General features: G+C 37.5%; 4 protein-coding genes across 7 annotated transcripts in view; 3 read left to right on the top strand and 1 right to left on the bottom strand.

The window, feature by feature from the left end:
• Positions 1–2736: 2736 nt before the first annotated feature.
• On the top strand, positions 2737–4912 carry LOC105380115 (cytochrome c). 2 transcript variants are annotated; one of them, NM_001305479.1, is given in 4 exon segments: positions 2737–2852; positions 3292–3369; positions 3856–3964; positions 4376–4909. In NM_001305479.1, coding segments are annotated over 3 exon segments (327 nt in total). In that variant the 5' UTR covers positions 2737–2852; positions 3292–3297; the 3' UTR covers positions 4522–4909.
• Positions 4913–5698: 786 nt separating this feature from the next.
• Positions 5699–20406, top strand: part of LOC105380156 (cytochrome b5 reductase 4) — an 85386-nt gene continuing 70678 nt past the window's right edge. Inside the window, exons 1-2 of one of the 3 annotated variants that reach the window (XM_048624147.1) lie at positions 5699–5980; positions 16533–16935. In XM_048624147.1, coding sequence (XP_048480104.1) covers positions 16539–16935 — 397 coding nt within the window. In that variant the 5' untranslated portion in view covers positions 5699–5980; positions 16533–16538. Of the gene's footprint in view, positions 5981–16076; positions 16210–16532; positions 16936–19096; positions 19705–20406 lie in introns of those variants that run through there. The other 2 variants (XM_048624157.1, XM_048624167.1) reach the window with 2 other exon arrangements.
• On the top strand, positions 6333–7069 carry LOC105380154 (sentrin-specific protease 8). Its single transcript, XM_011549656.3, has 2 exons — positions 6333–6765; positions 6864–7069. Exons 1-2 carry the CDS (start codon positions 6333–6335, stop codon positions 7067–7069), a joined length of 639 nt encoding a protein of 212 aa, XP_011547958.1.
• Positions 8792–16043, bottom strand: LOC105380155 (fatty-acid amide hydrolase 2-B). Its single transcript, XM_038116958.2, has 6 exons — positions 15671–16043; positions 13241–13460; positions 12375–12507; positions 10964–11088; positions 10000–10134; positions 8792–9680 (listed from the first exon to the last, which is right to left on the bottom strand). The coding sequence occupies exons 1-6, from the start codon at positions 15872–15874 to the stop codon at positions 8902–8904; spliced, it is 1596 nt and encodes a 531-aa protein (XP_037972886.2). The 5' UTR covers positions 15875–16043; the 3' UTR covers positions 8792–8901.

Genomic DNA, 20406 nt, shown 5'->3' on the forward strand with positions numbered 1-20406 from the left:
GTAATGGCAAACTAGTTTATTTATGTCAGTGGATATATTTATAAATTCAGTCGAATTTTTGTCAGTACTCTAAACAATTAGTGCCTTCAAAATCGATATGATAAAAATTGAGAAGTGACTACGATGCTTCGTAGCGCGCTACGCAAGTTGCTACGCAGGAAGCGTAGCGTACTACGCTGGTGCTACAAACCACCGAAAAACTAGTTTAACTAAGTACTTAGTATTTTTTTTAAGAAAACTATTTTTTTTCATGTTATATTAACTAGACCTAAAAAATTATCGAGACCTATCCATTCATAAAAGACTAAATCAATGTGTCTGTCTGTCTGTCTGTCTGTCTGTTACTCTTTCACGCCAAAACTACTGAACGGATTTGAATGAAATTTGGTATACATACGGTTTAGACCCTGGGAAAGAACATAGGCTACTTTTTATCCCGGAATTCCCACGGGAAAACTTTTTAAGGCGAAGCGAAGCGCGCGGGAACAGCTAGTAAAATATAAAGCGAAATACTTGGACCAAATCTTGTTTTGCGTAACTATACAAAAAAATAATGATTTGCTACCTAAGTAAGAAAATCGTAACTGTTACATACCGACGGAAGACTATATGAAAAAATCTACGTCGTTCAAGGTATAAGTAAGTATTGACATACTTGGATCCTTGGTAGGTCCACTACATTTAAACTATTTAGCATTTAAAACTACAGTTAAAACTAATAAAAACACAAATGTAAGTACACAAGAGAGCATTGGAGGCTCAGTCAGGTGAGCGCCCGCTTATTCTCACGACGGAGATGCGGGTTCGAATCCCGGCGCTGACATGTACCAATGAGTTCTTTGAATTTAAGTACAATGTATACCATCGCTCTTACGGTGAAGGAGAAACATCGTGAGGAAACCTGAATATCTAGATTTAGCACATCTTGGTATGTGAACCCACCAACCCGCAGTGGACCAGCGTGGTGGGAAATGGTCCAAGCTTAGGAAGGCAGTTTAGACCTAGGGGATATGCACAAAGGTTCCACTCAAGACTTACACCCCCACAAAGAATAGAATAGAATAGAATATACTTACAAAAGAAATACAAATATTAACAAAATGAATCAAATAAATTGGGAATAGTGTAATGGTGTTGCTGTCGAGCGTCGCGTAAACATTTCTGAGACCTTCGTGGGAATTAAACTAATTTTACGGTTGCATAATGGTAGCACAACTGTGTTTGTGATATGAGAATCTAAGCTAGTTTGTAGCCTTCGTAACACTAATACACTGCAAGCGGCGACTCAAGCGAGACCGCTACGGAATAGACAGCATCTTATTCTACTATGCGTGAGGCGTGAGTACCTCAGAAGTGGTGAGTATCGATTTATTGATTCTGTCCTTGTACACCTTTTTTCACGAGGAAAGACATCTTACAGGACCCTTATTACATTCTAATAAGGGTAGTTTTTGTTTGTATCAGATGTCTTTCCCCGTGAAACAAGGTATAGTTACCAATTAACAAGACGTTACTTGTATGGATCTGACAGATGTTTGACAAGCAAAAAAATGGAACAAGTACCTACAGTGACACAAATTTATCTGTTCCGGTGAGAGCGAACTAAATTTATCTATTTCTCATTACTGACCAATTAATTGTATATTGATATAGATTAGAAGGATTTATTAAAACCGCAAGGGCAAATTAGCACTATGGGCAAACTTTAAATCTTATAGAAATAAGAAATATAAGAGATTTACATGAACTGTCACCGGAACAGATAAGTTTGTGGCCCTATACCTATCTTCGACCATTTACATAATCAAAGCTACCTATTATATTAACTAAGAATGAGACTAAGTATTGAATGAATACATTTTTATATAAAGGTCTCGGCCGGAAATCGAATCCTGTGCCCTCGGGCGTCGGTGTAACGTAGATAACGTAGATCGTGGAATAAAAAATCCGTCGTGAATACTGACTTGAGCATCACTCCGGAATTAGTTTTTGGTCATATTGGCTGAGTATATGATTATTATTATACCATGGGTGATATTTTATAGAGTTAAGGTGGCGGACAGCCGCGTCAGTAACCTTTACCCACATTCATTTAACTCAGAAATATGAAGATAACTCGACCTCGACCAAAGAATGCTTACACCTTTACTAGCGCCATCTATGATTTAGTTCAAATTTTATCAGAAAACTTCCTGTTGATTTAAGTAAAATAATAGATCTACCTACCACTGTAAAGTACCTTCACTGATTTAATTCTAGCCAAAAATTATGTGTTAGCTACATTGAAATGATCCTGAACAAGTGCGGCCATGACGAAAACTAACACGAGTCATTACTTGTGACCTAGTTATAAAATAAGTAATGAAGATGGCGCTAAAATTACTTTCAGGCTTAAACGGTTTCTTCTTTTTATCGCGTCTAATAAAAGATTTTATAAGGCAAGCTGTTGTTTAGTTACATAAGTACTCAATTTAATCATTAATCCTATAAATAATACAAGTTTTTTATTCTGTAGTCCTTCTTCTGATGCTTCACTCACATTCCGAACACTATGTTGGTATAAAATATTTATGATTTACTGTAAACTTCTGTCAGGTTCTCCGAACATTTCCCATTTCTCGATTATAGTTATCATGTTTTGAACAGCCGCACGGAAAAATATTGATTGATCTTGCGTCACGCACGCCTGCGCCCGCCTTTTTGTCTCTTCTCTTTCATTCATTCCCAGTCGTGTGTGACAGTGACAGCCTGTTCCGTGTAGCAGCGCCACTGGCGGAAATTTCTCAAAGTTGACAATTATTTCGTCGTGGACAGACGTTCCCGATTTCTTAATTTTACTCTCACAAAAAAACGTAAGTTTATTCTTGTTTATTCATGTTTAAGTGACTATTAGTGTTTTAACTTAAGTTTAAGGTATCATTTCCATCAAATTTAAACGTGGTGCGTCTTTTCTCCTACAAGCTAACCTCCCACATATTGCAACTGTATAATTCCTTAACAATCCCTTTTTATCGTAATTACAGCATTTTTTCCTAAATATTTTACTTTTCTGGTACCTTTTACACGCTTAAAGCATTAAATTTATCTTATTTTTTATCATATTACATAACCATGTCGTCATACACTGAGCTTGAGCCATGCCCGGTGACATTGATCCTGACCCACTTCTGAGAAACACAACTTACTCTTGCTGAATTCCAGAACAGTTACGTAAATCTTATTTTACGATAACTTTTACTCTAAACTTCTAAAGGCGATCTTAACTAAAGATAACTTCTGTTTATTTTCCAGTAAAAAATGGGTATCCCTGCTGGTAACGCCGAGAACGGCAAGAAAATCTTCGTCCAGAGATGCGCCCAGTGCCACACAGTAAGTACCAGTTATACATAACCATGCCCTTCACACTGTGTCATACACACAGTACTGTAGTGTAATAGACTTGTGACTTTGGCCTTGTGATTATTTTAATACCTACTTTACTATCAGATACTAGATGCCAATATCTAACACTACATTTACAACTAAATTGAGGTTTAGTTGCAGTCTAAAAAGAAATATTATACCAATATACAATATTTTTCATCATTACAATATGATGATGCAATTGTTGCTAGATTGCAATAAGTGTAACCTTATTAGTATTTCAACTTGCTGTCCAACTGATTTAGCTAATCCATTCTACAATTCCATTATTGCTGGATCTTCCACTTTTTCTATTGGCCTTCACAATAACATCTGACTTCTGTAGGTACTGCTCCAACTTCTTACAAATTACTTTCAGCAAATCCCAGTAACTTTACCCCACTGGCAACATATTTTCGAAGCACTAGCTCTAATTACTATTATTATTTTCAGGTTGAAGCTGGTGGCAAGCACAAGGTCGGCCCCAACCTAAACGGCTTCTTTGGCCGCAAGACTGGTCAAGCTGCTGGCTTCTCATACTCAGATGCCAACAAGTCGAAGGGTATGTATTATTTCTGTTAATAATAAGATATAAAGTTCCTGTGCTTCTGTGTATATTAGTTGTGTAATAGGTACCTATATCAGGTTTGTAGTAAAAAATTAAAAAACCTATATAATTACTTATTCTGTTTCCTTATGTTTCTGTAAGTTTGCAAGTTCATAAGTAAACTGGTACCTAAGTTTTAATTATTATTTAGGGAGTCAGGGAACTGAATAGTAAAATTTGCTATAATAGGAACCTAATAGTATTCTAATCATTTCCTTTTATGATAAAGTCTAGCATATGCATTATGTTAATGTAAGCCAAGTACAAACTAATCATCTGTCTTATCTTATCTTATCACTTGTCAGCAACTATTCCTGATTGATCTATACCACACCTGCAATGCTGATGGAATATTTACTTTTTCAGGAATCTCATGGAATGAGGACACCCTATTTGAGTACCTGGAGAACCCCAAGAAGTACATCCCTGGAACCAAGATGGTGTTCGCTGGTCTGAAGAAGGCCAATGAAAGGGCAGACCTTATTGCCTACCTAAAAGTCGCCACTAAGTAAAAGACAACTTCAAACTAGGAAAATTTTATGTAACCAGTTCTTTGGAAATTTCAAAGGGACTATTTACATATAGCCTCATCAGTATCATTAATGTTACTTATGCAATCCTGTTATTGCACAACTAATTTAACAATAGTTTACATGACATCATTGTAGTAAAACATTTATTTATTGTGAGAAATGGCTGTTCACTCATTAGCATTACTCTTGTGAGTATTTAAACAAATAACTTACTGTTTTTATGTCGTGCTTCAGATTGTGAGTGTGATTTAATGTAATTAAATTATTATTAAACAACATTTAATGTTAGATATTCATTCTGTGGAAGTACCTGCGCTTTCGTGAGTGAATGTTACCAATAATTTCTAAATAGAAATATGTCAAAACGTTACTCTTGTTGTTTTACTGATAATTTCCTATTGTACTGCAGACTTATATGAGGAAGTAAAGTAGTAGTAACCTAGGTATAACATAAGATTATGAATGCTCAGTCAGTCAAGGTCATCCGCGATTTGCACGTGCTCACCGCGCGCACACCACGCGAGGCAGCGGCGGGCTGGCCGTGATTTTTTGCCTCAGAATAATAAGCTCGCATTTATGGTAGGAATATTTATATTACAAAAAATACATACATATTTTGTATGTTCCTTTGAGAGATTATTAAATATAGCCGTTAGCTTTCTAACCAATTTCTCTAACCTAACGTTAGGTTATCAATCAAAACCACTGAAGGGTCCGCAAGTATTTTTTTACTTTGCGCGAATGGAATGGATAGCTCAAGGCCGGAAGGCTCAAGTCAAACATTGATATTAAGCTGCTGCGTACAGACCGGTCAAACTAACGCCGACGAACGGGTTTCGTCATGGAAGTAATAAGTATAAGTACTTATTATTTCCATGGGTTTCTTTGACCTTCGATGCTGTTAAGCTGCGTACACACCGGCCCAACGAACGTCCAACGGACACCCAACGATGGATATTTATCATACATAATACAGGGCAGATTGCAGCAACGATAACCGTTTGTTGGCGTTCGTTGGGCCGGTCTGTACGCGGCTTTAGACACATACAGTTGTTATTATTCTGAGCAAGTTTTTTTTTTAATATCTAGAATATAGACAAAATGATAACAGATAAGTTGTTATTCTGAGACTCAACTCAAGTGTCAGTGTCACTGTCACTCACTTTAAAGAACTGTCAGCTGTCAGTTAATGTGATGAAAGAATGGAACCGTGATGTTTTTTTGGGAAAGAAAAGCAAACATTTTGTTTGTTCAACGTATTTGCTTATACGGAAAATGAAGATATCCGTAAATACATACCATTATTAAATCAAAATTAAAATAACTTCTGATAGACAGTCCTATTTTGTGATAAAGTTTAAATTACAACTGTGCCTACCAAAGTGTAAGTGATCCTGGGTTATAAATAAATGAGAAGGATTGTCACCTGTTGTATTAGGTAAGTGCTTATCGACATAAACAGATTTATATTTTTATTCATTTTGATTGCGTGGAAAATGTTTTGTTAATATGAGTCCATGTAAAAAATAAACACTTGTTTAAATTTACACCAAACATGTGTGAATAAGAATGGTCCCAACTCCAAATAATGTTACTTGTGTTATTAATTTATTATAATTTTATTGTAAGTAGGTAATTTATTGATTTTTATTTTTTACATTTTGAATTTCTCTTTATTTTTTTATTTTTTTATTTTATTTATTAGGACAAACAACAGTAATAAACTTTATCAGATCAGTATCGGATGTGTCCCACCTTGAAGTGTTTTTAAGAAGTTCCTTAATCTTAAAATGGCCAAAGCCTCTGTTGTGTTGAGTTTTCACGAGATACTTCTGCATAGATCAGATATTGCTCTACTCGAGGGCCCCTTCTGGCTCAATGACACTATTATATCATTTTACTTTGAATATCTTGAAAAAGTACTGTTTAGTGATGCAAGAGAGTTGCTGTTTGTTTCGCCAGAAGTAACACAATGTATAAAAATGGTGCCATCAGAAGAAATTAAGATTTTCTTAGAGCCCCTCGGCATTGGCAGCAAGAAGTTTATGTTCTTTGCCCTGAATGATAATGACTCCCCGGACATGGCGGGTGGCTCTCACTGGAGTCTGCTTGTGTATTCGAGGCCGGAGTCTTGCTTCTTCCACATGGACTCTTCATCAGGGAGCAATCACAGTGTGGCCTGGGACTTTGCAAGCCATTTGATTACATACTTTTCAAGAGGAGGTAAGCATCATGTTCACTTTATAAATGAATAAGTATTTAAATGTCTTGAGTTGATGAAATCAATTCCAACACTACTAATGTTTTTGCATCTGTTTCAGCTTCAATAAATTTTGTAAATAAGGACTGCCTGCAACAGAGCAACGGCTATGATTGTGGCATACATGTCATCTGCAATACTGAGAGACTTGGAGATTATGCCCGCAGACATGGCAAGATTGGCTCATGTGACCTACTTGTTAAAATCAATCCTAGCTCCAAGAGGAGAGATCTTCTTCAAATCATTGAATCTCTATCTAGTTCTTAGATCATTAACAAAAACCATGACACAGGTAATGCATGTTACATTGTTATTAGTTACAAATCAAACTTACTTATTTGTAAGACATGTTTAATATGTAATGCTGATCCTATACTTTTTTATTGTTGTACTTTAGTGAGCAGAATGTAACTACTATCTTATATTGTAATCTATTCACACATTAACCACCTTTATGAAGATCTTTCATATATTTTATTATGAAGTATTAATTGAGATAAATGCACTAAACTATTAAAAACTGTATGGGTATGCAAACTAGCCATTCAGTATGCAATGAAACCTAATCTCAATAACTTAGTACATAGAAGGTACTAATAAAAAATATAGTATATAAAAAAATAGTTCTAGAGTAGAAGACAACATTTGTAACGCTGAGTTGCAGAAAGGGACTTTAAGCTAATGTCGACCTTAAATGTATAGCTGCCTTGCTTTGACAGTATACGGACAGAAAGAGACATGCATAGATTTAATGCCGACATTAGCTTAATGTTCCTTTCTGCAACTCAGTGTAAATGTACCAAAAACTATTTGCCTTACTATCACATTCAAAATATGAAAGATACTCCACAATATTAAATGCATAATTGTAATACCTAACTGGACATACATAATAAGGACCTGGGTTTAATTACTATCTTATTTTGTCCAAAAAAAATGTACAGTTCTCCCATATTAATAATGCACATGCAAATCTTCGCAAACTGTCGTATTCCCGGAAACACCCGAATCATTTACTTATTCCAATATCATTGAATCGTAAGAGCCTTAAACAAAGCACTTGCATTTTGATCCTTGTTCGAAAGAAATAGTAGTCAATATCATGTGACACATAATCGAAAACAATTTGGGCGGTCGGTGGCTGTCAACGATCAGTCAAAGGTTTCAAGGTCAAGATCAGTATTACTTTTGTGGAATTATAAAGAGCTGCAATTACACATCGTTCTTGTTATTTTTTTCAAATGAAATTTAATTTCAACTTTACTTATTTTTGACGACGCCATATTATGAGGCACATTTAAGAATAAAATATACGTCACATTGATAGACTTCACTTTGCCAATAAAGCCACACCCAAAAGATCAAGTTTGTAATTGTAATATTATTGTGAATGATAAGCGCTGTAAATACTTTTGAACTGAGATTTTAATGTAAACCTGTGTTTGAAATCCATATGTCTTCTTCTAATATAAACCTTGTGTTATTCAAACCTTATTTCATCCATATTAACACCAGCTTGAGTAAGACATTTGAAAAGTACTGTAACATTTTCGAAGTAAATTTTAATATTATGACAATATTATGAATTATCGACTCAAATTTCGTTACTGATAAATCAATATCTCTTTTAGCACCAAACACATAAATCTAAAAAAAATGCATGAAGAAAATGCACTTAACCACTCTAAATATATATGGTTTTTTGGCACTCGGGAAATACGGCCGCTGCCGAACAATGGCGAAGATTTCTATGCGCATTATAAATTTTGGGGAACTGTACTTATTATTATTGGGATTTCACAAAATTTAATGTGACAAGGAATGGTTCCTAAATAATTTTGTTAGATAGACACCTAACAATGTTAGTCTCTCTGTTATTTAATTCTAATTAAAAATCGTTTAGTTACAATCAAGGTTTGTTTTATTAATATTTAATAACTATTGGATACCTCTTCAAAATTCTAAACAACATTATAAAAAAACTGTAAGTAAATAGCTTTCACATTTTATTGTACAAATTACAGAATAATACAAAATATAGCTTTTAGCAAAATACAAAAAATATACAATCCTAAATTAGTACTTTATAAATGCATTGTTTACGCTTTATGCGGCTCCACCCAGCCGCCGAACGCTTTGTCCAACTCTTCAGCGACCGCCAGGCACAATCTATCATTATTATAATTGGCCACCACTTGTATGCCGATTGGCAGACCCTCTGACCCCAACCCTAGAGGGATATTAGTCGCTGGCAGCCCCATGCAGTTGATGATGGAAGTGTAGCAGAAGTTCATAGGGCGGACAAGGGGCTCGTTGTGGTAGGGCGCGGGAGTGGGATGCGTGGGGTACAGGAACACCCCGTCTTCCCCCAGCATCGTCTGGAAGGTGTCGATCAGCTCATCGCGGCACCTCAGATAGTGATTGTACTTCTCGCTGCCGACCGCTACCCCCCCGCGGTCCACCAACCCTGTGACTATCCCGATCAACGTGTTCCCCGAACAACCAATAAAGTTTTTCAACATCTCAAGCAGTAGCGTGCAAACACCGTCTTTCCCCATGATTCGCTGGGCGAACGACTTCTTCTCATCCTTCATTAGCGTGAGCCAAATCGGATTGGATTTCCTCAGCCGTGTGATCCGCTGTTTCTCGGCTACTATGTTGTGCTTCACTTTGAGGTATTCGACGACCTTTTCCATGGCGGCGGCGATTTCCGGGTCGACCGGGTCTGTGATGGGGGCGTCGTTGTTGATTTGGTAGAACACTTTCAGTTTGCTTATGTCCACGGGCTCGTCTAACTTTAGTTTGTCGCTGTTGCTTCCCGACATTATCTTTAAGAGCGGCTTCATGTCCACGGCATGTCTCACCATTGGTCCGATACCTGAAATGATTTAAGTTACGTTAAGTGAACTACTTATACTTTTGTCTCAACAAAAACTATCTGACCTTGTTTAGCTATAACATACGAAAATTACTACATATTTCAAAACACTTATTATTAAAGTTATATGGTATCATCACAACAAAGACATGCACAATATGTACCTACAAACATGTATGTTCTACAGTAACACCTTATAAATATGTCAAATATTATGAATTCCCGTTGAACGTAGTTTTAGCTGTAGATGTAACACCAATAACATCTAGTCTATAAAACGTATAATATTACTTATATACCTAGAGGTAAACGTACATACCAAGAAATGAGCTATGCAGTTCAGATGTTGGTTCGGGGTACTGGCCGGCATTCGAAACTATGAATTTGGATGGTTTGTGGCCGAATATTCCATTGAAGTAACTGGGCATTCTTATTGATCCTCCTATATCCGACCCTGGAATTAGAAAAATCAAATGAGCATAGTTAGATAATAATAGAATAACATATTACATGTTATGCGGATGGATTAGACAGGCAAATGTACTCTACTGCGGAGCGGTCTTAGCTCAGTCGGGTAAGCGCCCACTTCTCACGCAAGAGATGCGGGTTCGAATCCCAGCGCTGACATGTACCAATGAGTTCTTTTAACTTAAGTACAATGTATACCATCGCTCTTACGGTGAAGGAAAACATCGTGAGGAAACCTGCATATCTAGATTTAGCACATCTAGATATGTGAACCCACCAACCCGCAGTGGACCAGCGTGGTGGGAAATGGTCCAAGCTTAGGAAGGCAGTTTAGACCTTGGGGATATGCACAAAGGTTCCACTCGAGAGAGCCAGGTGCAGGTACTTACACCCCCACAGAGAATAGAATAGAATAGAATAGTACTCTACTGCATCCAGTATCAATGGTGTGTGTTCCATGTTAAGAAATCCTATTTCAATAGTCACTAGGTAGATCATGCCGCAAATGTTCAGTCACGAAAAGGAGAGGGGCAAGACTCACGCCACATTTACCAGTCTAGACTTGCCGATTGTCGCGGAGTATGTGGACGGACCTCAAAGTGGAACCTACGGTCGAAACGTCCTCATACCCTTGTAACACCAACTGTGAGTGGCGAGACAGTATGTTCGGCCGATCCTCGACCAATGAACGGCTAGCAAATGACTGAGTGCTCGGCCAAGGACACTGTCTCGGCTACTCTACTCGGTAGGTGTAATCAGGTTATCAGGGATTCTTCTTTAACCCCAAAGCTAATGTAGATTATCACACCACATACCGACTCCGAAGGCGCTGCCGGCAGCCGCCTGGATGCAGCCCTCGCCTCCCGACGACCCGCCCACGATCCGCGTCGTGTTGTACGGGTTGTTGGTCCGGCCGTGGATGTGGTTGTGGGTCTCCCACCTGGAATATTCATGAGATATTTCCTGAGCACCTGGTGGTTGAGTGAGGAAGTTGAGGATCCTGCTCCTATAAATATGGTGATAGAAGATGCGTGTCGCAGTCCAGATCACTGGAGGGTTATGGGAGCACCTTCGTTTTCTAACAGGCAGGTAGACCCATTTGTGTATGTGGAATATGGCGCTCCTTGGTAGAGGGATAAAACAGATAAATATAAATTTTAAAAATTTTGGTGTCTTGAAATTAAGATGAAATTAAACCAATGAAAATTGCACTGGTAGCTACGATAGGCTATGGCATTTTACGACCGCTTGATGCTGATAAGCTAGCTAATAGGTTTTATACTAACTATAGTATAGTCCTGCACTGAGTTAGCAAATTTACGTAGTTTATATAAAATATTAAATTTAGTTTAGATTTCTCTACTAATTAGGCATTGCGCAGTAGATGCCTAGTAACCTAAGAATCACTAATTATCAGTCGTCTAGAACTAATGAACAATAACAATGAAATAATAACAAGATTACAGGATAATTTAATAGCAACAATTAATGTTCGTATAAATAACTTAAGTTACTGTTTTCATAAGAGATACGAGTTCCATTGGTACAATCTATTTAATTGTGTTCAAAATCATTAAAACGTACATTGACGAAATGTGTCATAAACCTAACTATTACTTTGTCGGCTTCCCTCCACGTCCCTAGGGGGTTATAACTTGCGTTCCGCTGTTTTAATCAATAAGTACTTAAATTAAATTCTCAAAATCATGACAAAAAGCGGCAGAAATAAATTTCATGTTGGTAGGGTATAAAGTCAATCAATCGCTTATCTATCTACGAGCTCATACGAGACATAACAGTGACCACACACTATCACATCTGACTCACTATCCATTCAGGAACATGAATTAATGAAAAATATACATATTCCTACGTATCGCAGAAAATGTGGTCCGAAAAATATCATATATCAACCTATATATCTCTATTACCGAAAAAAGCTATAAACCAACCGATGTGCGCGATGCGGATTTTTTAATTAAAATTTTCACGTAGGTACTTACCTATTAAATTGATTTTTGTTTGTTTGTTCTGTATTAAGTATTCTCGTTATTTTGTTATTGTTTCTTTTTCTGTCTTATTATTCTGTCCCAGTGTGTCAAATAAATGTATCTTTCTTTCTTTCTTTCTTTCTATTAATATTAAGATTGTTACTTGTTAGGTACTTACCTGTCTACATCTTAAAAAACATTACCCTCCTCCTTCGGCAGTCGGGTAAATACGTACCACATACAAAGTTCCGGGACATTCGTGAGACCCATAATGATGGCTCCTTTCTCCCGGAGTAGTTTGACGGTCTCAGCATCCTGGTCCGCTATGACGTCCTTACGAAGAACCACCCCCGACGTGTGGTGTAATCCTGGAATCACAGAAAATGTCTTTCTTTAGTCTTTAGTTATATTGCTACTTTAATGCCTTTAATACAGTTTACCTACTTCTTTGAATAAGTGTGGAACTATATTATATCCATCCATCTCTAGTTTCAGGATCTTGCTAATGAAATCCATATGACTAGGCACGGTATGAAACCAAACCATAATAATAATTAGAGATTAGATGACGCCAAACGATATACCTAACTTGAATGTAATTATGCTAATTTATTTAAATTAGTTGCAACTAACTCATGGCAGAGTCTGGCGAGACTAGTAACAGTTGGGGTCAAGGGCTGAGGAAAGAAATCATTTTTATCCATGACTTATACTTTATAATATGTATAAATTAGGTAGGTATATTATGAATATCCCACAATATACACTTATCCAACACAGTCTGACTCACAGAGAATACGATGTAATGAAGCCGCAATATCAATATGATTATTGCTAGATACTTTTTTCTTTGTAATAATTAAATTATGTTCTGACCGAACAATCGCTGCCGATTATTAAAAGTAGCCAACACAGCGAATACTTTCAGATGATACGATCGAGTTTCACATGCCCAAAGGGCGGTATGGATCATTTCACTTTTCGAACATCCAATTAGGTCCTAAACAAACTTGGAAACCATATTTTGGGGAAAAGAGAACGGCAGGGTGTTAAAAAAAAGCTTCTATCGTGGATCGTAGATTAATTATCCTAAAAACGTACCCTTTACGGCGATGCAGTCTTTAGTCGTGAAAGGCACTCCCAGAAATGGCTTATCTTTCTCCAACTGCTGCACAGAAAGGCTCCCACTCTTGACGAGGTCGTCAGCCTCCCTGGCTTCCTTCAGAGCCAGCTCATACCGGTCTTCTACGAAGCAATTTAATGCGGAGTTCACGTCCTTTATCCTCCTTATGAATGCTTCTAACACTTCTACGCTCGATACCTGCAGACAATGATAAGTAGAATTTAAGAAGATGTGCAAAGTAAATAGTGAACTGGTAAATGGTATAAACCGTGAAGAAATTTGGCAAAATATTTTAGGGATATAGGTAGGGTAGATAGATATGTAGATATGCACTACATCTACATAACTACGAGTGTTTACTTATGTCATTCGCATAGTACATAACATCACACCTAAGTGTGACTTAACACTATACGCTGCTCAGAACTTATATCATGATTAGGTACCTCGGTAACGTGATATGTAACACATAGAACTTGGATTGTTCTTATTTTGTGACTTGTAAGTTTGTGTTAAATTTGAACAGTGATTTTCCATTCACAGTAACGACGCCAATTACGCGTTGACACACTCAATTAAAAACGTAACCTCCCTAATGCATTCTACATTTCGTAGTTTTCCAGAGCCATGGTATATGAGTTTGAATAAAGTCTAGACATATTTAAATGCTCATTTTTAAACCCCGCAGGTGTGGCAAACTTTTGTTTGCAACGACACCAACCTACGGCAAAGTTACCTACTTACTAACTAACTTTATTATTCAGTTGTTGTTTGTTACTAATGGATGTGTTTGATACAAACTTTTTGTACACATAAACATAATATACGAAATTAACCCTAGAAGTGAGTAGTAGGCAAATTGCGAAAGTATGTTTTTATATGAGTTTAAATGTTGCGGAGCTTTTTAAAACGAATGAAAAGGCTTGTGTCTATAAAATTATGTAACTCATATATATGCTCAACTCAACGTACCTACTGAACCCAGTTTAAATACAATACATCATTTCCTGTATGGTTATGGCGCCTCTGTGGTGTATCCCATAGTTATATGACAAAGTCTGCTGGCAGCCAACTCTTATCGATCGCGCTTGCAGGAATTTTCTTTCCTACTAGAACTAGATACAATATTCCAGACTGCTGGAAAATTATTTCCGTACGCACTGGCTAACAAACTTTCGCGAATAGACTTTCTAGATTTTCATATGTATTCAATTCAGTTAAACTGTAAATAATTACGTGTATGTATAATTGTATCTACCTTCCCAGGAAGAAACTACCTAACTACTGCATGAAACAATATATATTTGCAAGCCGTCTATTACATCAGTTTTCAGACTTATACTTGGCTAAAAGCTTAGGCTAAAAGCAATGCACTTTTCTCACAGTATAAATTATTTTAAAATTACTTTTTATTTTATGTTATGATGCCAACCCCTCTAACTGCTACCTTGTGAACACAGTATAGCTTTTGAGGATCAGAATATGGATCTGAAATATAGTGCTTATCAGGGCCATTGTCGTATGTGCACTCTATCTCCGATGGTAGTTAATTAATTCTGTATTGTGATTCATTTATTTAACCAACAGGCAGGCCAGTGCGGTTATGTCTCCGCGGGTTTTTATACTTATTGAATAGGTGAAAAAGTCTTTTACTAAGGTTAGCTGTGATAGATAAACACCTATACATAAATTGTAAATATTTTACAACAGCAACACAGTGATTGTAGGTAAGTACATACCTACATCGTTTTCCAATTTCGTGAATAACACTTTGTGAGCTTTTCCTCCCATATAAATTATCTAACGGGTGAATTAGAATATGCTATTTGGACATGGGTTTGCTATAAACCATTACCTAACAGATAAATTGAGTAGCTTCACAGCACTAAAGTGTATCTAATTGTCTTAATGGGCTACCGGAATAAAATGTAAACCTATTTATTTATCCTGAAAATGTTATTGTTAATCCTAATCCTTTCAGCCGTTTTTGAGTCAGAATGATAATATCATACAATTCCTCGTATTTATGGAGACAACAATGATAAGGAAAATAAAATATTAACTAAATATAAAAAATGCCAGATAACGATAACAGTTCGTGTGCTATCTTTTCATTTCCATTTATAAACATTATATTCATACCGACCGCCTGCCTCTCGTTTAAGAAGCAATCTATAAACAACATGGGAAGGAAGCGTAAAATTTAAGTTCTAAAGTTAAAATTAAACCATGATCAACATTCTACTTTTAGAATTTGTTATATGAATAAGTAATATAAAAATCTATTAGCATAGGTACCTACTTATTGGAATGCCGGTGATTAAAGCATGTGATTATGTTTGTCGAACAATTAACTATTAAAGTTTTTCAATTGCTAACTGCAAAGCCGCTCAACGACTACAACCTACCTCTTGCGTTCGGATTCTTCTAGCAATTTCAACTGCCGGCTCCCTCAGTATGGGCTCAGTGATGGGCGGTAGCTTCTCGCCAGATTTTCCATAAAACAAGTTGAACAAAACCCTGGCTACAAGCGCCGCAACCAGCCTCACATAATGCAGCACTTTAACATGGAGTCCGATTGGACCATCCGGTATCTCCACCGTCGTACTCATTGTTCCGTCTGGCACAACAACACAATAACTCGATGTAAACTGTGAGGACGCGCGACGCCGTCGTCGCTGCGCGATGCGACTGCCCCTGTCTCGCACAGAGAGTGAATGGATCAAGTACAGGAACTATGTGGTCGGTTACGTCATGGCTGGTGTTGCCGTCTCGCTCGGTGGCAGTGTGGCCGGTGCGCCCGCTTGCAAGTACCGCCTGGCCGTCGCCTTGAACTGTCGGCTCGTCCTCGCGTCTCACTTGACGACACGCGACGGGTGTCCACTGCTGCCTATTGTTGACTCTCGATTACGAGTTTAGGACTCCACTTGGCTTGAAAGTCGAATCGGCGAGTAAATGCTGTCTATTAATGAATCATAGCCTCATTGTTGTCGCAAGTTAGCATCGGGCTGGGGCACCTCACGTTGAATATTTTATGGATTCAATGGAAATTGTTATTGTTACTTTGTGTGCTTAGGAAATTAGCTTCGGGAAAATCGTTCAATTATGTCAGTTGACATTCTATTCCACAAAAGAAATGATTGTTAACGCAGAATACTTTTCTGTAATCAAAATAATAGATTGAGGCATAGAATAAGGTGTCCGCTTAGACCATTAATTACTCCACGAGCTGTACCAATACGAGTAATAATATATTTTTTCTTATTTCAGATCAAAATGGCTGATCCGTCCCGTCTCATTCCCGATGCCCCTGACCCCACACCACCCATGCCAACTCCAAACGGCTCAATCACAATGATTCTTCCGAAGGTCCGATGTTCCTCAGACTCGACCACCAACGACAATAGCATGTCTAAATCTAAACCATTCGTATCATCAGAGTCTAAACTCTCCTTGCCTTCCAATCTAGGGACCCCCACTTCCCCTTTAAGACTGTCGTCCCCTTTATCGTTACCGGCGTCCCCTACGCCTTTTGTGAGGGTGACTGGGTCTCAACCCCCTCCATCTACCAAGTCCTTGGGCGGGTCGCGACAGTCTTCAGCCAACACCTCCACGGAAGACGAAGCTAAGGAGCGACCGGTCCAGCCTTCCATCAACACGGGGTCAGCTACAGGTGAGTTTTTTCATATTTTTAGGCTACATTTTCAGAATGTGTGGATAAAATAATTTGAAAGTCACACACACAACATGACTTTTGATGACAAATTAATGTCCTTGCATAACATTATGGTTACCGTTGTGTTTCACCCATAGTGTGCTAAGTTTCACCATGACTAGATAAATTAAGATTTTACGATACGATCGGAAAATCTGTCTATTTTATATCTAGAAGGATTCGTAGTAAATGATATTAAAAACGTATTCAAGTCGCGCCCGGCTGACACAATTACGTCGAGATGAGCGTAAGAAAGAATTCAAACTCCGCCGTACAAATACGAAATTACGTATTCCCTTACCGTTCGGCGCCGTTAATGGCTCTGTTCCTGAAAAAAATGAATAAGTGAATATCTCGCAGGATAATCTTTTTTGGGAGTCTCCTGGGTAAAACATAAAAAGACATTTTTGAAAGGGTTTCTCTCTCTCTCTCTCAGCCTTCTGTAGTCCACTGTTGGACATAGGCCTCTCCTAACGATCGCCACCCCAAACGGTCACCCGCCATCTGCATCCAGCGGCTTCCCGCTACCTTCCGCAGATCATCAGACCAACGGGTTGGGGGGCGACCGACACGCCGTTTGCCGACACGGGGTCTCCACTCCAGAACCTTTCTACTCCAGCGGTCGTCGGCTCTGCGGGCTACGTGGCCAGCCCATTGCCACTTCAGCGTGCTAATCCTTTTGGCTATGTCGGTAACTTTAGTTCTCCTGCGGATTTCTTCATTACGAATCCTATCTCGCAGGGACACGCCTAACATAGCCCTTTCCATAGCAATTTTTGAAAGCAATTTGAGAAATTTATACCGAATGATGCATTTTTTACTTTTATATTTTTGTCTACAGACGGATAAAGTCCCTAACTTGTACACAATTCATTAATTTATCAATTAAGTAAAGGAGTTCAGAACGAGTATATGTATATACATTAAAATATGAAATTGTTAATTAATGTGTTCGACATTCCGACGACTGGTGCCGACTCATTCAAAATAATCCTTCTTCAAACCCTTTGTAAGGTCCATCAATATAGCAGTCATCATCATCATCATCTTTAGCCTATAGCAGTCCACTACTGGACGTAGGCCTCTCCCAAAGCACGCCATTGGATGCGATCTTTAGCTTTCCGCATCCAATCATAACCAGCCACCTTCCCAATATAGCAGTACCTAGCATAAATCCAGCAGACACATAATTATTATGACTAAATAGTTACCAAGGCCTGTCTTATTCTTATAGTTCGTAGTTATAAAAAAACACTTTGTTATGTTTTATGAGCAGTTTTAAAAAGATTCTTACTCTACATTTATATAGAAGCTAAGAAACAAAAATAACGTTCCTACTCTATATTTATACAGGCCCTCATCACTACCCATTTCCTAAATGGCTGAAGTTTTGATAGCACCTCCCTATTCATAGGCCGGCGCAGTCTCCGACTGAACATAAAGATAGGAAGGTATAAGTAGTTGACTCTGAAAGTCATTTTGAACATCATTAATTTGTTCTTCTTTATCACTTTCTTGTTGATCACTAAACATTTTATAGCTTTCTTAACATAGGTACGTACCTAAATGAAAGAGAATACATAATAATATTAATTTTGAATGGTTTCAATAAAATAAAACCCCCTGAACCGGAAATATTTGAAGTATTTATAAAACCTTATCACAAAATTGGGTTTTTCTCTTTCGATTATGAAATTTTAATTAAAGTTGATAATATAATATTAGGATTAGAGGTATATAATCTTGTAGAACAAACTATGCGATAGCGTGATGTGATGTAATGAGTAGTGATGACAAGCCACTTTACGTATTTACTCCCGGAACCATTGTTTGTATTGTATGGAAACTTCCACGTACAATTGTATATCTGTGTATTTTACCATCAGATGCTCAAACTAAATTCTAATGTCAAGTATAATTCATAATGGAACTGGAAGAGAATGCTATTAGCATTCAAATTCGCCTATATGTACAAATTTATTCAGTATGTGCAATAAAGAATTTAATAATATTGTATCACGGTAAACGTTTATTATGTTAAATTGATTTAATAGCTTAAGCTACCTATGTTTTTAACACCATTTGCTGAAATTCTGAAAACAATACCTAATTAATAAGTTGAAGAACATTCAATGCGTCATAATTCGTTACCTCACGAAAGAGAAAATTTCGTGTCATCGGTCGGTTTGAGGTTTGACTGTACAATGCCGCAGCGCGCTGTCTCTCCACTTGAGGGATTTCAGTTTTCAGTGGGAATCTGCTTCAGTGTCAGAGGCGGCCGCCAGTGTGGCGCGAACCGCCGCCGGCCGCGGACGTGTCACAGACGCTCCCCCATGTCCCTGCGCAATCAAAACAAAACATTATGCCGAAAATTTATTGCACCCTTCACGCCGTTATCGCGCTGAATGAATATATTCAATATCCCATATTTCATGTGACTATTTAATACGGATCTTCCGACCGAATATTTTTATGTCTCTGAATGCGGAACCCTTTATTCCTGATGCCATTTGTCCGATTTGACTTTTGTGTGTGTTGTGAAAGAAATTAACGTGGTCGTTAAAATGTGACTCTCGAATAGATCTGTTGGATTTTAGAATTAGGCTGCAGTATTGAAATGAATGTTAGTTGTGAGTGAGTTGCGGTAAATAGGAATAATAATGCCTTGTTGTGGATGCTGGTGGAACGGCAGGCAGAGGCACCGGCCTCCTGAAACTGAAGAATCAGGTAATTGTACTCAGTACCTTAAGTATTATATCAATAAAAAACAACTTAAGTAGGTAGGTATTATGTACTAGTAACTAACTGTACGTTCTGAAAAAATCTTTACATTATTTTGTTCTCTTGAGTAGTTCGAATCGGTATACCTGAAACGTTGACAAAATGTACTACTAATCACTTAGGTAATTCCAAAGCTCCAGGCTTAGCTTGTGTAAGCCGGCCCCCCCAGGCGGTCCAACTTCAGGTAATCAACTGATATAATCCTTCAGAAGTAATTGGAACGAAAGTTTAACTAAAACATATTAATCTGTATTATTAACGATTTATTCGCGTTGTAAAAAAGTTAAAGTAAACTACAGTGAAAGATATTACCTCTCTTCTCAGTTAGATCTAACTCGAATCCCTTGGCAGTAATGATTGTAATGAATTCAAAGCACAAACCGCATCTTATTTATTCTTGAAAACTTAAATAAATAAAGTAGGTAGATTTACATTTTGCTGGAAAAGTAAAGTGGTTCTGAATATACGAGGGCGATACCGAAATGAACGGGAATAGAAAAAAGTACAAAGATATCATAATATTATTTACTTTTATTGTTTTTCAAAGTAGTCTCCGTGACATTCAATGCACTTTTTCATTCGATTAAACCAATCATTGAAACAGTAATTCCAGTCTGAAGTGGATACTGTCAAAACAGCTGATTTGTA

Source organism: Plutella xylostella, chromosome 3, assembly GCF_932276165.1.
Source record: "Plutella xylostella chromosome 3, ilPluXylo3.1, whole genome shotgun sequence".
NCBI lineage: Eukaryota > Metazoa > Arthropoda > Insecta > Lepidoptera > Plutellidae > Plutella > Plutella xylostella.

What these genes read in the sequence shown, in the direction of transcription:
- LOC105380115 (XM_048622276.1), top strand. Translation starts at nt 3,298, where the DNA reads ATGGGTATCCCTGCTGGTAACGCCGAGAACGGCAAGAAAATCTTCGTC. An exon ending in GATGCGCCCAGTGCCACACA is followed by an intron (nt 3,370 to 3,855) that starts GTAAGTACCAGT and finishes TATTATTTTCAG; the next exon opens with GTTGAAGCTGGTGGCAAGCA. An exon ending in AGATGCCAACAAGTCGAAGG is followed by an intron (nt 3,965 to 4,375) that starts GTATGTATTATT and finishes TTACTTTTTCAG; the next exon opens with GAATCTCATGGAATGAGGAC.
- LOC105380155 (XM_038116958.2), bottom strand. Translation starts at nt 15,874, where the DNA reads ATGAGTACGACGGTGGAGATACCGGATGGTCCAATCGGACTCCATGTT. An exon ending in GAAGAATCCGAACGCAAGAG is followed by an intron (nt 13,461 to 15,670) that starts GTAGGTTGTAGT and finishes CATTGTCTGCAG; the next exon opens with GTATCGAGCGTAGAAGTGTT. An exon ending in CGGCAGCGCCTTCGGAGTCG is followed by an intron (nt 10,135 to 10,963) that starts GTATGTGGTGTG and finishes TTCTAATTCCAG; the next exon opens with GGTCGGATATAGGAGGATCA.
- LOC105380154 (XM_011549656.3), top strand. Translation starts at nt 6,333, where the DNA reads ATGGCCAAAGCCTCTGTTGTGTTGAGTTTTCACGAGATACTTCTGCAT. An exon ending in TACATACTTTTCAAGAGGAG is followed by an intron (nt 6,766 to 6,863) that starts GTAAGCATCATG and finishes CATCTGTTTCAG; the next exon opens with CTTCAATAAATTTTGTAAAT.